The sequence below is a fragment of the Macaca thibetana genome, chromosome 3 (assembly GCF_024542745.1).
Source record: "Macaca thibetana thibetana isolate TM-01 chromosome 3, ASM2454274v1, whole genome shotgun sequence".
NCBI lineage: Eukaryota > Metazoa > Chordata > Mammalia > Primates > Cercopithecidae > Macaca > Macaca thibetana.
Window position 1 is genome coordinate 43,169,909 of NC_065580.1, and position 15,785 is coordinate 43,185,693.

A 15,785-nucleotide genomic window follows, 5' to 3' on the forward strand; every position below is an offset into this window, starting at 1 on the left:
TTGAATATAAAAAGGTTTATTATTAGTAGTAAGAGCACACACCCACTCCTATCAAATACATTTTGTACAAATACCTTAAAATATCAATTAGAAAAGGGGTAACACATTATTAGCTTGCCTGGCCAGACTTGCTCTGGCCATGATGAAGGATATGCCTGTGAGAATTTTAAACTTCATTTAATGGATCCAACTCCTGCCTTTCTTAGGGCAAGTCACTTTTGTATTTAATATTCAGAGGCCCAAGTTTACAACTTCTGAGTAAAACTTAACATCTTTCACAGTGAAAGACTTAGACTCTAATTCTGCCGTACATGTAGATGATATAATTTCAGAGACCGTAGATTACTTTCTTGTTTTTGAGAAAATAACTAAGAATTACATGGCAGCTGAGAGCCCCATAAATTGAATCCTTGAGATTTGTAGTTCACATTCACAGGAGTGCCCCAAATGGCACCTAGAAGAGTCTTCCTTTGTAGTATTATTATTCTCACCTACACAATCTACCTCACAATCTACTTCACTACCTCAATAGCATTTGGATCATTTTATGACCTGAAGTAGACTGAATATGCATAAGAAGTTGACTTTGGACTTCTCAGTGTATGTTAATCCATTATTAACCTTCCATGACATTTCTTAGTAGGAGTGCGTCAGGTGGTCACACTGTTCAATACTTAGATGTATTTTCATATGTTTCTTTTCCTTTTCTTCCTGTTATTTGCAGGAATAGCATACTGCTTTTAGTATGTTTTATTTGAGAGTAAGAAATGGCTTATAGTTAACACATTTTGATAAATGTAAATAAATATTTCAAATGTTATCACAGCTTGCTTAGTGAGATTTGCAAGATGAGAACCTCTTATTTTTACTTAAATGCTTATGTATTTTACCCGTGATTTAGTTCAGTCCCAGTTTACCCATGATTTAGTTCAGTATTTTCTAGCAACAATTTGATGACTGATATCTTTAAGAACTTTTTTCCATCCATAAGCTTATTCCCATTTGTATGACCTTTGCTTGTAGTTCATACAGTTTTTAAAAAACTTTGGTCCTCTGTTTGTAGAGTGTGTGGCATCTATTATTAATGAAATATTGGTGGATTTTTTTTTTCAAATTGCCTTGAGAGAATCATGTTCTGTTACTCAGAAAAAAAAGTCCTTAAGAGTGGAGTATTCTTCCAGGAAAATCATTATATCCACATATGTTCATAAGATACACTATTAAATTTAGTAGTCCCATCACATGTAAGCTTCAGATATTGTTGCTTTAATGCATTCCCTCACTACTTTGATAAAAGCCTTAAGATGTTGCCACTAGTTCTTTGATGATTTCCTCTGATGTTATAGTACCTCTCTTTTCTACTCCCAAAAAACCTGTTTTGCATAAACATGAGAAGTCAAGGCAGTTTGAGTTAACGAGTACAAAGGTTCAAGTTTTAGCAACAAAAGTACATATATTTGTGATCAACTCTCTCACATATTATTGTCATCTCTCTCAATGTAAGGAAAGTTTATTTTAGATTTTTGACAAATATGAGTCATTAGCTTTAACAGAAGTCCAAATATGTCATTCAGCTTTATAATTTTGATGTTTATTCAGCAATTTCTCCATTGAACTAAAGAGAGTTCTTTTTTTTAATATATATTATTATTATACTTTAAGTTCTAGGGTACATGTGTATAACGTGCAGGTTTGTTACATATGTATATTTGTGCCATGTTGCTGTGCTGCACCCAATATCTTTATGGAATATAGAGGGAGAAGAGTCATATTGACCTACATATTGACTTATTCTGATTCATTTTCCCCATCATCTCTGCCTGACTCCTGAATGAGTCCCGCACACTGTTGGATTCAGGCATGGAAAATTTTAAAAAAAATGTTTAGTTCAAGTTTCCAAATAATTTTGCCACAATTATGGTTAATAAAAAGTCATTATGGATTATTAATTATGTCCAAGGTTAAGTTTAATGTTCTTACAGGGATAAACTATTAACAAATCAATCGTGAATTCAAATTTGTCCATTTTAATTGCAAAGTTCTACTTTCAACTAAACACTTAATATTCAGAATTAAATAACATTAGCTCCACAACTCTGAACATACTCATAATACGGGATGTTACCTAACTCATATGGTTTCTCTTTTTGTCAATGTCTGGTCAAAATTATCTGCAGTGTGTATTGCCCTGAGTGAGTCTACATAACCCATTTAGTTGTTTCCTCTTCATATACAGCGCAATTCTTCTAATGCTTATGCTGTATTATATGTATTCTAAAGACAAGAATGTTCTTCCATGGCTCTATTCTAGAAAAGAATGCCATTCTAGCAACTCTCAGTGGTAACTGTGGGATTGCATTTATCTTATTGTGCTAAAACGTCATTTTCACTTTGCCATCTATACTCTGTGAATTGATTATATAAATGTCTAAAATCTAACTGTGTCAGCTACATTCACCTGTTCTTTTTTTCTCTAAAATTAAGGTTACTAGGCATCACTTCCACTATTGTTTCTTCCCTGTCACACTTGTGTTTTTCTAATGCTTGATTTGTAGCTTTGTGTCAGATTGTCAGCCGAAGGTGAACAATTGTAGGTTTGCATATTGTGTGAGAGATGCATCTCTTGCCCTTTGTTTTGGGAACGACTGATCATGCAGCTCTGTCCTGGAAGGGTTAGAGGCGCCAACAGCCACAATGTTTGCATGTGTGCATGCGTCTGTGCGTGTGGGTATGTGCTGTCTTTGTTTCAGAGCTGTGTCTGAAACAGGAAGAGCATCACAAGGATTATAAAACCTATGAAATCTCTGGGTTTTTCAAAGCTCTGCCTGCTTTCAGTTGAAATCAGACAATGAAGTAGAGTTTTCTATGTGATTAGCAAGATCTATACACAGGAGAAGAGGATTACTTCTGAGCACACCATTACTTGTCACAGATTTTCACATATACCATCGTGATCACTGCTAATAACCAGCTCTTGTTTTCCCTTGTTTCAGATTGAAATTTTTCAAGGGGCTAATTTTCCAGTTTTCTAACTTTAAAATTTCTGAAGTGTATTACCTGTTTTTTGTTTTGTTTTTTAAATCACTGCATTCTATAACATATGTAAGTGAAATCTCCTGGCGCATAATACACATGCCCCAAATTACTTGAATCTGGTGCTGATATTTCAATGAAATGTGCTTATATTTTATAATAATCGGCTTTCTCTCTCTAGCAGTTTTGTTGGAAGTTTTTTTTTTCTTCTTCTTTTTTTAATGCCTTCCTTTCTTTTCCTCATTAGTTGTTATCGGCAAAGCAAAAGGAAACAATATGGGAAATGCAATACATATAAACATTATGTGAAAAGATAAGACAACTCACATAGCTTACACCCAGTGATAATTAGTATGTTTCCATACTAGTCTATACTAAAACTCAGTTATTTACACTGTGGGAAATAGTTCAGTTAGCAAACTTAACCAATCCTTTTCATCTCAGTGTCACGACAGGAGATAGATATTTGAGATGCGTGAACTAAGTATTCTGGGAAATTAGGTATTAATATTTCCCCATCGGAAACCTCCACCTGACTACAACATATTTCATTTTAAATTTCCTAAGCTGTGACAGTATATCTAATTTATTTTGCCATTTGAACTCTGTCAAAATAAAAGTGAATACTCTAATGTTATTCTTTACCATTTGACGTAAGAATCACAATACACACAAATGCAGAGGCCATGCATGGAGTATAGCAACTCATGGTTAAATCTTATTAGATGAGACCCAAATGGCAGAGGTGGGGCTGGGAAAATGCTCTGGAGAGGAGACAGTTTCAACAGCCATGATGGTAGAGGCTAGGCATTGTGAGTGTGCACTGCATTTGCCAGGTTCAATGTCATTGATCCGGGCACTTAAAGGTGACCAATACAACACTGTGTAATTTGATCGTTATGATAGATTATTAACCTGGGGAGATAAATTAAAATGGAACACTAATATTGCTATTGTAAAGCAAAAAATAATATTAAAATATCAAATATTTGCAATTTCTATTTTATGTATCACTCTAAACATTTAAAGGAAGGGATATCTGAAATGCCTATTTGATATTTATTTTGGCTTCTCTTCAGAAGCCAAAGAATATCTTTTATGAGATAAAAACTTGTTAATAGAAAATATTAATATATCACTTTCTAGTTATATATGTGTGTGAATATATTCACTTTTTAAACTAGGAAATAAGAACAAGCATTAGCTGCTTCCTAAAATAGTATCAATTAAAACAAAAAAACTATTCCTGCCAATGCAATCATTTTCTTGGGATTTGTTGACAACTTTTATTGAAGTACTGTGAGTCTTTCATTTTCCTCTGTTTTTCCTATGTTTATTTTCCTATGTTTTTCCCACATAACGGAGTAACCACTGATCAAAAGGTTTCAGGACACCATTAACACTTCTTGTCACCAAGAGTATGAGTTATCCCTAAGAAAACATTTTATACTTTGTCTCTCTCTCTTTGTTCAGGTCACATTTAGATTTTTTAGATTATTGCAAAGTATATCCTGTCTTACTTGAGGAACAAGGGTAACTTACCCCAGTTCTCCTCTTTTATCTAATTTTACTTTGTTGGACTGTAGTTTCATCACAGTTAAAAATATCAACCAAAAATTATAAATTCAAACAAGAACTGTGCATTGATGATTTTTTTTTTTTTTTTGTATTGAAGGACATTTTTAACCTCTGAAAGAATAAAAGAACTCAAAATGGAGTTTTATATTAAAGGTCATTTTTTAACCACTAAACGAATAAAAAACTCCAAATAGGAAACATAAAAATATTTTAACTTATTTCTTTTTCTATCTCTCTGGTTTTATTACCCTTTCCAAGTTTTATTTCTTTAATAATAATTGTGCTGTTATAGTTATTAGTTTCCTGCGGAAAACTTTCTGTTTGGTTGTAGCAAATTTGTGAAATGTCTCTGTCATAGTTTGATGTTCCTCTGAAAGATGACTTTTTCTCCTTGCTGAAAGATTCTGGAAGGTGTTTTGGCATATATCTTGAGAACAAGAATCATAATACTGATGAACACACACACACATATGCACACACAAACACAGAATTTTCTTTCGTTTTAGTTTTTCATTCCCAAATCATGATTATCAAAGTTATTGTCATCTTCAACTATCTATCTGCCTACTCCCTCCTTTCTTCTTATAATTTCTTTGTTTTTTTTCCTCTTCTTTCTTCTTATTTGTACTTATAGTAAAATGGTTAAGGATACAGTTTACAGTTCATTATTTGATGGACTGAATTTGTTTCTTATATGACATTATAGAAAAACTAACTTTTATTAAGAGTGATTTCCTGGGAAAAGTTGATATGTTAAAGATAATTAGCAGAATGTCATGGTCGTTAGTCCTAATAACATATTCTAATTCTCTCTTAGCATATAATTGGGTTGCAGGTTAATTTCCTTTGAAGGAGGCATAACCATTGACTGCTTTGGTCAATGAATGATAGACAGAAGTGATGAATGTCACTTTCTGCAGGAACTTTAAAAACCTGTATGTGGTTTTCCACATTCCGTTTCATCTCTCAGTAGTGCTGAAAGCATATTTGGAGTTGGAGCCTCCATTATCCTGTGTCCTTGAGTAACTATGAGGAAAAGAACTGCCCCACTAATCCACTTTGGACATGTAGAGAATGAAATAACATTTTGTTTTTAACACTCTATGTTTATATGGAGTTTTTGTTACACCAGCATATCCTATCCTACCCTGACAGAGAGGAACTGTATAACTTTGGCAGGCTCTAGAAGACTTGTAATTTCTCTAATCTCTAGGAAGCTACAATGTCAACCATGAGACATGCCATCTCATTTGGAACATTCTAACATTACAAAGGAGGAAGCTTTACTTTCATCTCTTTTATGGGTAATATGCTCTCTAGTTTGAATATAGCATGCTCACATGAGATGGTAGCCTCCATGAAATATTTTTGATTTTTGAAATTTCATACATAATCTTCCTTTCCCAATTTTAAATACATCTTTCCTTCTTTACCTTCAGGATACATTATCTTCCAAATGCAAATGCCTTTGGGAAGGAGAATATTTTAAGTCTGATCAGTCGTTTATGCCTTAGTGAGTAAGGTATGTAATGAATTAGAATGTTTTCTAAAAATAGTTTTAGATAGTGACAAAAATGGGGAAATGATAAGGGATGATGGCACCTGTCTGGCAAAGGGGAAAAGGACACAGAGATTGCATGTTAAAGACAGGTTTTGCCTACTTCAAAATTTTTAGATGGACTGGTTCTTTGTTTAATACTCTAGTGTATGCCAAGATTAAATATAAGCTCTAGAGAAATTTTAGTCCTTGATATTATAGAAGAATTAAATTACATTAATGCCTTAAAGGTTTCTAGAAACTCCTTGTTCTTATCAACTGATTTGCAGGGGACAGAAAACTTGGGAAAGTCATATGCTTCTTTTGATTGATTTTACCCATTTCTCACAGAGCAATGATAAGTACATGTACTCCTGCTGACTGGTGAGATATTGATGAGTTGATGTTTCTGAAGCTCATCGAGGTAGATGAAATGCATTTTAGCAGTGAAAAAGTACTACTTTTGCAATTGTATAGTGATATGCACATTTTAAATGTGTTCCTCCACATTTTTGTCTGACATGCTTCTTGTTAAGGACATAATAACTTTGGTAGAGTAAAACCTCATGCAGTTTTAAAGACATTTCAAAAGTTTACTAATATTATGCTTACTAGTATGCTAATGAAATAGTAAAAATCTTGGTAAGTTTCAATTTTAGTCTTTTAGAGGGATGAACTCCTATATTTTAGATGATTTGTAGTTCTTAAATGTTATTGGAAGCCAAGGTCAAATTTGACATTTAATATTTGTCTTAAAGTGTTATCCAGGCAAAATCTAGTATTATCACATAAAAGTAGGAAACTTTCACTTCCTGATTTCTTCCGCATTTCTCAAACTGGTAATAAAATCTGACTTTTGAATAATTAATGCCAATTATTTGCCAAAAAATCTAATTATAACATTAACAATTCTAAAGGTACAATTCTGATCCATGATTAGCATAAAAAATCCAGTTCTATGCACCCATGTCAGATTTCGTTTTCTATAGTGATACTGATTTTGTACTTTATTTCTAAATTTCTTACAAGACATGGATATTTTCCTTTGCCTTAGATTTTTAAGAATGAAGCTAAGTCTATTCAGATTTAACGGATTAGAAGTTTTCATGAATTAATGATTGCCTTTAACTGGCCTACTTGCTGCTAACAGAAAAGGCATTGTTATAGGCATAAAGACCCTCAACATCCCACGTACAAAATCAATTGCCATTAAAAATATTTGTACTAGTAGCCTTTTATTTTTGATACTTCTGTGAAAGCAATCTAATGTAGCAATAAATTATTCTTTCTTTCTGAAGGGCTAATATGAGATCTTCTCCTCTACTATTTATTTACTTGCAGAACTACTTTCTGAGTCCATTTCCAAAAATGTATTAGCTGCCATTTGGCAAACAATATTTTTTCCCTGCATTATTTTATAATATTTTAAACTTAAATGTTATCTATTATCAATTGTTGCCTTACTGGCCAACTTATGTTTGACTTTGGAAACCAGGACAACCTCTGCTTCCATGGCATTTCTCATTCCAACATCCTGTGCCTGGTCAAAAGTCAGATATAAGGAAAACAATCCTTTTATTCCTGATACCAGTTTTCATTTTCTGCTTTATATATTATCCCATTAAATTACTTTTTAAATTATGGATTAATTTAAACCATGGGGAATTTATCTTTAAAAATTGATTAGAATTTAATCACCTTGAGGGTAAAGACTAGGAGTGTTTGGCTTTGTATACCTAATGCCTGACAGATGGCAGGTATTTAATGGAAGCTTATTAAGCAATGAATAAATAATTACAGCATTAGTTTCGATGGGAACACTAATGTAAATAACAATAAGGCATATATTTAATATATACTCTCTACTATGTGACAAGACCAATTCTAGGTAACTGGCACATGCTGATGGTATTTGGTCCATATCCCCTATATCATTTCAGTGAATGACAGCTTGTTTCAGAAAGCTAGCACTTTTAAGTTTTGTCAGAGAGCTGCTTTCTGCATGATATGAACTACTTTGCCCGTTTGCAACTTGGGAAGCATGTGCCTGGAAATTAATGTGTTCGTGAAGGCAGCCTGAAACCAGTGACTGACAACTACTGGAGAGTGTAAATACCCTAGCTCTTTTCCTCTCTGTCTGGGAAACATCTGAGGCATACATTTTACACAATTTTCAGTGTGATAAAATTAAGACAGAGCTATAATACAAAGAAGAAAATGTTATGGTCCAATTCCAAAATAAGCACGTTTTCAGGAAAGAAGACAAATGAGGCAAAAAAATCGACAATACAGTATAGCAATTATCTATATATTATATGTTTTTAACATATGGAAAAATATTTTCCCAGTTTCGGTTTTGTGAAATTTAAAAATAATTATTTTCTTGGAGATTTAATATTTGTGTGGCCAAAATTTGTATTTAGTGATTTTTTTCTCCACTTTGTGGGTTACGACGTAGTCACATATTTTTGTGAGCCTCATTTTAAAAGTTTTATGTTTAAGTCTTTAAGGTATTTGAAATTAAATTCTTGGTAAGTGGAGGTACGGATCTCTGTCTTTTCCATTCTCTTTCTCTCTCTCTCAACAAATTATTAGATACTTGTCCTAAAAGTATTTATTAAGAAATACATTTATTTCATTCTGATGTAAAATACAACCTTCAACATGTGCTAAATTTCTAAAAATGCAGGTTTTCACTTTCTGTCTACTATATATTAGTAGTAAGCTGTTTTAATTAGCGTAGTCTTATCATGTGTTTAATATTTCGTTGTTCAATCCTTCTTCACTTTTTTAATTTTCAAAATATTTTGGCTATGCTTTTTCATTTATTCTTCTTGGTAAATATTAGCAAATATACCCAATGGAATAAAACTAGAATTTTGATGGATATTATATTGAATTTGCAACATGTTGAGAGAATAAAAATATTAACATGAATGCTTATAATAGAAATATGTGTAAAGTGTCCTCAATTCATATACATACACACAAGAGCACTTAATTCTGTATCTTTCAAGGAAAGTACAGACAGGAGGTCACGGATAATCTAGACTTCGAAGAGAGGAGAGTCATGCAGGGGGACATTCTAACCTAAAGAAAGTGAGAACGTATTATGGTAAAGCTTGAAATTCAGGCTCAGATTTAGTTGAGAAGACATTTATGAGTGATCCTAGAGAATTTGGAGTCAAAATTTAGGCAGTAGGGAATTTTCTTATGATTATAAATAAAGGGAATAAAATTTAGAAAAATCACACATTTAATCATTTAGTGATTAGTGCTTAGGATATGTCCATCAGCAAACAGACGGGGATCCTGGTCTTTGTGAAGCCTTCTTTCCAACGAATGATTGAAATTAAATGAAAACCTGGTAGGCAATGGGGTCTACGGAAAAAAGAACAAGCAGAGCAAGGTAAGGAGAATAAACAGTGTCAGTGGGGGTAGATAGGGAAGACAAGAGAATGGTGGAATTTTAGACAGGTCAGGAAAAACTTCATTGGGAAGTTGATATTCCACAAAGAGTTAAAGGAGGTGTGTAGGCCTAGGACCTTAGACACCCTTTTAAGGAATCGGAATGACTTAAGCTCTTCCTCTGAGTATGAGGAATGCTTTGACAAAGTTTTGAACAGAAAAGCTACATGACCAGCTTTGTGTTTTAAGAGAACTACTCTGGTTGCTGTGTGTTTGCGTGCGTGCGTTTGTGTGTGTGCATGTGTGTGAGTGTATGTGTAACAAAGACAGAAGGAGGGAGAGCAGGTGGAAGGTCTTTGCAGCAATCCAGGTGAGAGATGAGGTTAGCTTTGACTCAGATAATAGCAATGGAAGTTGGATGAAGCAGATAAATTCCAGGTGGGTTTGAAGGTGAGCTCACGGGAGTTACTGATGGACACTTTGAAGGGTATAGAGAAAGAGAGGAGCGAGCTGGAGGGATGAAGATGGTATTAATGTAGTTGGGGAAGGCTGCAAGTGGTGCATGGTTGGAAGAGAAGATTTTGGTTGTCTGTAACACATGAAAATGCAAACATCAAGTAGGTTGTTGGATATATGAGCATGGAATTCAAGAGAGATATCAGGTCTGGAGGTATGACCGTGAGAGTCATTAATATATAGATGATATAAAGTCATGAGAGTACATGATATAGCCAAGGTAATGAGTATAGCTAGAGTAGGGGAAAGAACAGGCTGAGACTTAGGACATTTCACTATTAATAAATTAGAGAAGAGAGGAAACAGCAAAGGAGAATGAGAAGAAATACTTAGTGACATAGGTGAAAATTTGAGTCTGTAGTGCCCTGAAAACCCATAAAAAGGGCATTAAAGGAGAAGAGAATGATCAAGCATTCACTGCTGATAGGGAAAGTCAGTTGGGAGTGAGAACTGACCATTTGATTGGCAAGATGGAGGTCATTGGTAATCTTGACAAGGGCAGTTTTGGTGCTCTGGTGGAGCACAAAGTCTTACTAGAAGGAGCTTAAGAAAGAATGGGAAAAGAGGAATTGAAGACAGTGAGTATTGATAGCTCTTTTGAGTTTTTCAAAAAGGGCACAAACAAACAGAGTAACATCAGGTGGGAGAAGTAGGGTCTAGAGAAGGTTATTTGTTTTCCTTTAGGTGGGAGAAAGAACTTTCTTGTATTCTAAAGGGAATGATCTGGTCGAGTCAATGTTTGGCACTGTAGGTTACAAGTGAGAGGAGGGCATTGCTGGGTGATGTTCTTGGGTAGTGAGAGGGATGGGATCTGTTATAAATGGAGAGAGCTGTTCTCTGCATAAGATGACGTATAATTCATCTATGATAACAAATGGGAGTATTTGGGTACCGGTACAGGGAGTGGGTAGACATGGGTGGAGGATGGAGAATGGCAGGGACAGTATAAAGAAATTGAAAGAGGCAACTGAAAAAGGAGGAAAATGGGTAAAACTTACACAGCATTTTCTACATGCCTGGCACTGTTTCAACAATTTACTTCTATTCTTTATTTAATCTTCATACTAGCCCTGCTCTAGGTACTATTAGTTTCTCTGTTTTACAGCTGAGGAGACTGAGGCAAAGAGATGTGAAGTATTTTAACCAAGGTGCCATAGCTAGAAAGAGGTAGAGCTGGGACTTGAGACCAAATCAGTCTGACTCTTAACCAAGTTCCTGCAGCCAAGCACTTTGACACATTTCTTCTTTGTGAGAAGAATTTCAGGCGTAGAATGGCCAGAACTTGGCCATTTAAATGCGAGGAGTAGGATACATCCTCAGAAACAAAGATTTTTTTTTTTTTGATGAATCATGAGAAGATGTCTTGCCCTTTTCTTTGTCATGTGATTAATTGAAATGCTTCTTGCAGGGAGTCTGTAAACATCAATCAGGTAAAGACAGAAGGTAGGATTTAAATTATATCAGTTATTTATAAGATCTCCCTTATTCTTGACATAAGGGAGCAGATAATTTGTGGTAAAATTATTTTGTGGCAAGTAGTATACTATACTAAAAGTTTGATTTATAAACTATTTTTGAAATGAAAACTATATTTTATTACAAATGACATGCATGATTTTTAAAAAATTTAACTTATTTTAAGTTCAGTGATACATGTGCAGGTTTGTTATATAGGTAAACTTGTGTCATGGGAGTTTGCTGTATAGATTATTTTGTCACCCAGGTATTAAGCCTAGTGGCCATTAGTTATTTTTCCTGATCCTCTCGCTCCTGCAACCTTCCACCCTCTGATAGGCCCCAGTGTATGTTGTTCCCCTCTATGTGTCATGTGTTCTCATCATTTAGCTCCCACTTATAAGACAGAAGATGCAATATTTGGTTTTCTGTTCCTGCATTAATTTCCTAAGGATAATGGCCTCCAGCTCCATCCATGTTCCTGCAATGGACATGATCTCATTCTTTTTTATGACTGTATAGTATTCTATGATGTATACATACCACATTTTCTTTATCCAGTCTACCATTGATGGGCATTTAGGTTGATTCCATGTCTTTCCTCTGTGAATAGTGCTGCAGTGAACATACATGTGCATGTATGTGTCTTTATAATAGATTGATTTATATTCCTTTGGACATATACCCAGTAATGGGATTGCTGGGTTGAATGGTATTTCTGGTTTTAGATAGAGGAATCGCCACACTTTATATGAAATATAGAAGCAATACATAAAAATGTAAAAAAACCCATAACTACCCAATTATGCCACCATTGGGAAATAACTGATATTAACAAATAGATGCTTATTCTTTCAGGTATGAATATGTATCTATGTGCATGTTTCCAACTGTTGAAGCCCACATAGTAATACAGCTTTAAAATTTACCTTCTGAATCTCACAAATGTATTTTATACAAGTATATTGAATGTGTTAAACACATTGTATCATACAAATGTATCAAACTCTAATTCAATCTAAAGTATTTTCTGAGTTAAAATCCCAAATATTTTCTTTTCTCACAATGTTTCTGGTATGAATGTTGCTTATTTCTAATACTAAACTAAATAAATTGATTTTACACTTAATTATTTACTATTTCCAGTCACCTTAGGAGATTTAGATATATGATAAAACAACCAGAAAAGGTAAGGTGACTCAAAAATGTGCTATTGATAGTGACAGAACAATTTTTTTACTTAATAGCTTTGAAGTTCTTACAGAAGATACAGTGCTGCAATATTTTCATATAATCTCCACCTCTTGACAAACACAAATGTCAATTTAATTGCACAATTTTTAGATCACAAAGGCAAGAGAAATCTGAATGTAACCTTCACATTAAACTTTAGTAGCTTGCATAAATGCCTTGCTTTGCATATATTTTTAAGAATATAGGTAAGACAAGAAAGTCATGTAACTGTTACAAGAATGAATTCAGAGTTTCACAGCGTGAATTACAGGGTGAGAACAAAGTTGTATCTTTCCATTTTAAGTTCCTGAGACACCTAAGACATGAAATGAGACCTCTTTATCTGTTTCATTTGTAAAGGCAGTGAGTATCCTGTATTCATGTCCCTTAAAAATACAAACTAAATTGGGATGGAAATAATAATAAGTCAAAGAAAGCTAATAAGCTGAATTGTGTATTCTTAATCTACATGGGAAGATAAAATATTCTTGGACAAGATAAAAATTATCCTGGAGTCACTTTAGGAGTAAAATCATATGTAAGAAAAACTTGATTATAGAAAATATGGAAAATGCAATGGCCTTAAACAAAAACTCAAAATCTGTTAATGCTGTAAACAAACGTGCAATTCCTAAAATTGAAAAAAAAAATGATGCAGGTCAATTTGTTGAAGAAATGTTCATTGTGAAGCATAACATGTTGCAATAAATGTAGGATCTCAGTCCATTTTGATAACAACCATGTACTGCTTGTGTATATTCTGGTAAGAATTGTTAATTATGGAGCCACAATGGGACCAACAAGAGCTTTTACTCTGGTCACAGTATTGTGGAGTAGTTTTGTAGGAGTGCTCTTTCTCAAATTAGTGGCATATTTCAGATAAAGAAAGGAAGTCGTCTTAACTTGAAACTGCTGTGTCATTTCTTCTTCCTTAACTGAAATTCCAACCGGGGTTCAGGAAATGCCCTAATGAGCCACTTCTCTTTTCTCTTTCCTCAACTAAGTGGATTCCAACCAGCCCAAAGTATTCATTACTCACGGCTAGATGGTTTACTTTGGTTGTCTCTTCTGGCATGGTGCTTATGTTATGGGAAGAGGGATTGTAATTTGATGCTGTTTGTAGAGATGACAACACTGATAAAATCCAGTCATTGCTGGTAGGTAACTAAACTGACATGTTAATTTTCTGTACTTTAAACAAACTCAGAAGACAAACTAATCAATACTTGTTTTATTTTGATATGTGTGGCTTGCTTATAATTATAATTTCCTCTTTTATGATAAGTAGGTATCAGGATATCTGAGTAGTCAAGCTGTGATTTGCTATTATTTAGGGAAAATATGTCTGAAACTCTATTAATGTCTTATTTCAATGAAGATGTGGAAATCACTGTTTTAGTTCGTGATAACCAAAGTGATTTATTCTTCCAGTTTAATATTTTCAGATATTTACTAAACTGGAACATGATTTAACATTTTGTTGCCTCTTATATATGTTATTTTATGAATAAATATTAATTTCTGTTTACATTTGAGCAATATCTATTTTATTGGCTTTTAAAGGTAAGAAACATATGAGGTCTATTTATAGCAAAATAGTACCAGATAGTACATTAGTTTATATTCTTTTCCCAGGACTAAAAATTAATTCTTATTTTTTTATGTAGATGTGGATCTAAATAGCTTGTGTAGAAGATGTCAAGTATCCCAGTGCAATAACCTTTTTTTTTTTTTTTTTTTTTTTTTTTTGAGATGCAGTCTCACCCTGTCACCCAGGCTGGAGTGCAATGGTGTGATCTCCACTCACTGCAGTCTGCCTCCCAGGTTGAAGCAATTCTCCTGCCTCAAATTCTCAAGTAGCTGGGATTACAGGCATGCACCACCACACCTGGCTAATTTTTTTTGTATCTTTAGTAGGGACATGGTTTCACCATGTTGGCCAGGCTTGTCTTGAACTCCTGACCTCATGATCTGCCCGCCTTGGCCTCCCAGCAATAACCTTTTATAAAGTAATAGTTTTCAATTGTAATAATTAAAAGAGTTGTAGTAGAAACTTTAGGATTAAGATATATATGAAGATATTTATACACATATACATACATATATATACTGTATATATACATTTGCTTATACAAATTATAATATATGCAGTTTCATATATATTTATATAAGTTATAACTCTGAACTTTCAATATTGTCTCAGAATATTTCATTGGGAATATGCATTTTAAGTGAAAGAGAAACCTGAGGTAATTTCAAATTCATTTTGGGTAGTTTATTATTTATAAGAAACTTCATTTAAATTTAAGAATGTAAAATAACCTTCATGATTCCTTCCTATTCAGAAAGTATGTCAGCAAAGCAAAGTGAAACAGGGTACGGAGTTTATTGGCAAAATTATTCAGACAATTCTGCTTCACTTCTACTTTAGATGAATCTGAGTGTAGCAATGTACTTTCAAGGATCTTTTAAATTTATGTTAAATCTTTTACTTTTTGATGGAAGCTACTTAAGTAGGCTGAACTTTAAGACTTTTTTTTTTAATTTTTTTTTTAGCTCTAAAACAAATGGAATACATATAATTTTCATGTCTGTTTCCTTGGTTTGGGTTATTATTACTTTTTTTTTAAGTTTTCAATTTTATTCCACAACAGTAGAATAGTTCAATGTAGTACATTTTGTTGAACTGAAACTTGGAACTCATGTCAAAAATGAACAAGCTGAAAAATGTTTCTTGAAAGTCAGCTTAATTTTAATGACTGTGGCACAAGGTTTGTTATAAGTTCTAGATAACCCAAAATAATTACAAGACATTTAAATAGGGTACAAATTTGTATCATAGTGAAATTTTCAGAAATAGTGCTAATTTATACAGTGAAAGTAAAAATAGTTTTGAAAACAGTGGTTTGAATAGTCAGAAAGGAGAAATAAGGAAATAAGAAACTGAAAGAAACAAAATATTCTTACACAATGGTTTTAGATAAACTAGTGAAATATAACTGAAGTGGAATCATTCTGGCTATTG

General features: G+C 33.5%; 1 protein-coding gene across 4 annotated transcripts in view; it reads left to right on the forward strand.

Moving 5' to 3' along the window:
* TFEC (transcription factor EC) overlaps positions 1-15,785 on the forward strand; it is a 206,313-nt gene that overhangs the window by 122,569 nt on the left and 67,959 nt on the right. The window contains exons 1-2 of one of the 4 annotated variants that reach the window (XM_050785138.1): positions 13,746-13,917; positions 14,513-14,584. The exons of 2 other annotated variants lie outside the window; for them this stretch is intronic. In XM_050785138.1, the coding sequence (XP_050641095.1) occupies positions 14,513-14,584 (72 nt within the window). In that variant the 5' untranslated portion in view covers positions 13,746-13,917. Of the gene's footprint in view, positions 1-13,745; positions 13,918-14,512; positions 14,585-15,785 lie in introns of those variants that run through there. One more of the 4 variants, XM_050785139.1, reaches the window with a different exon arrangement.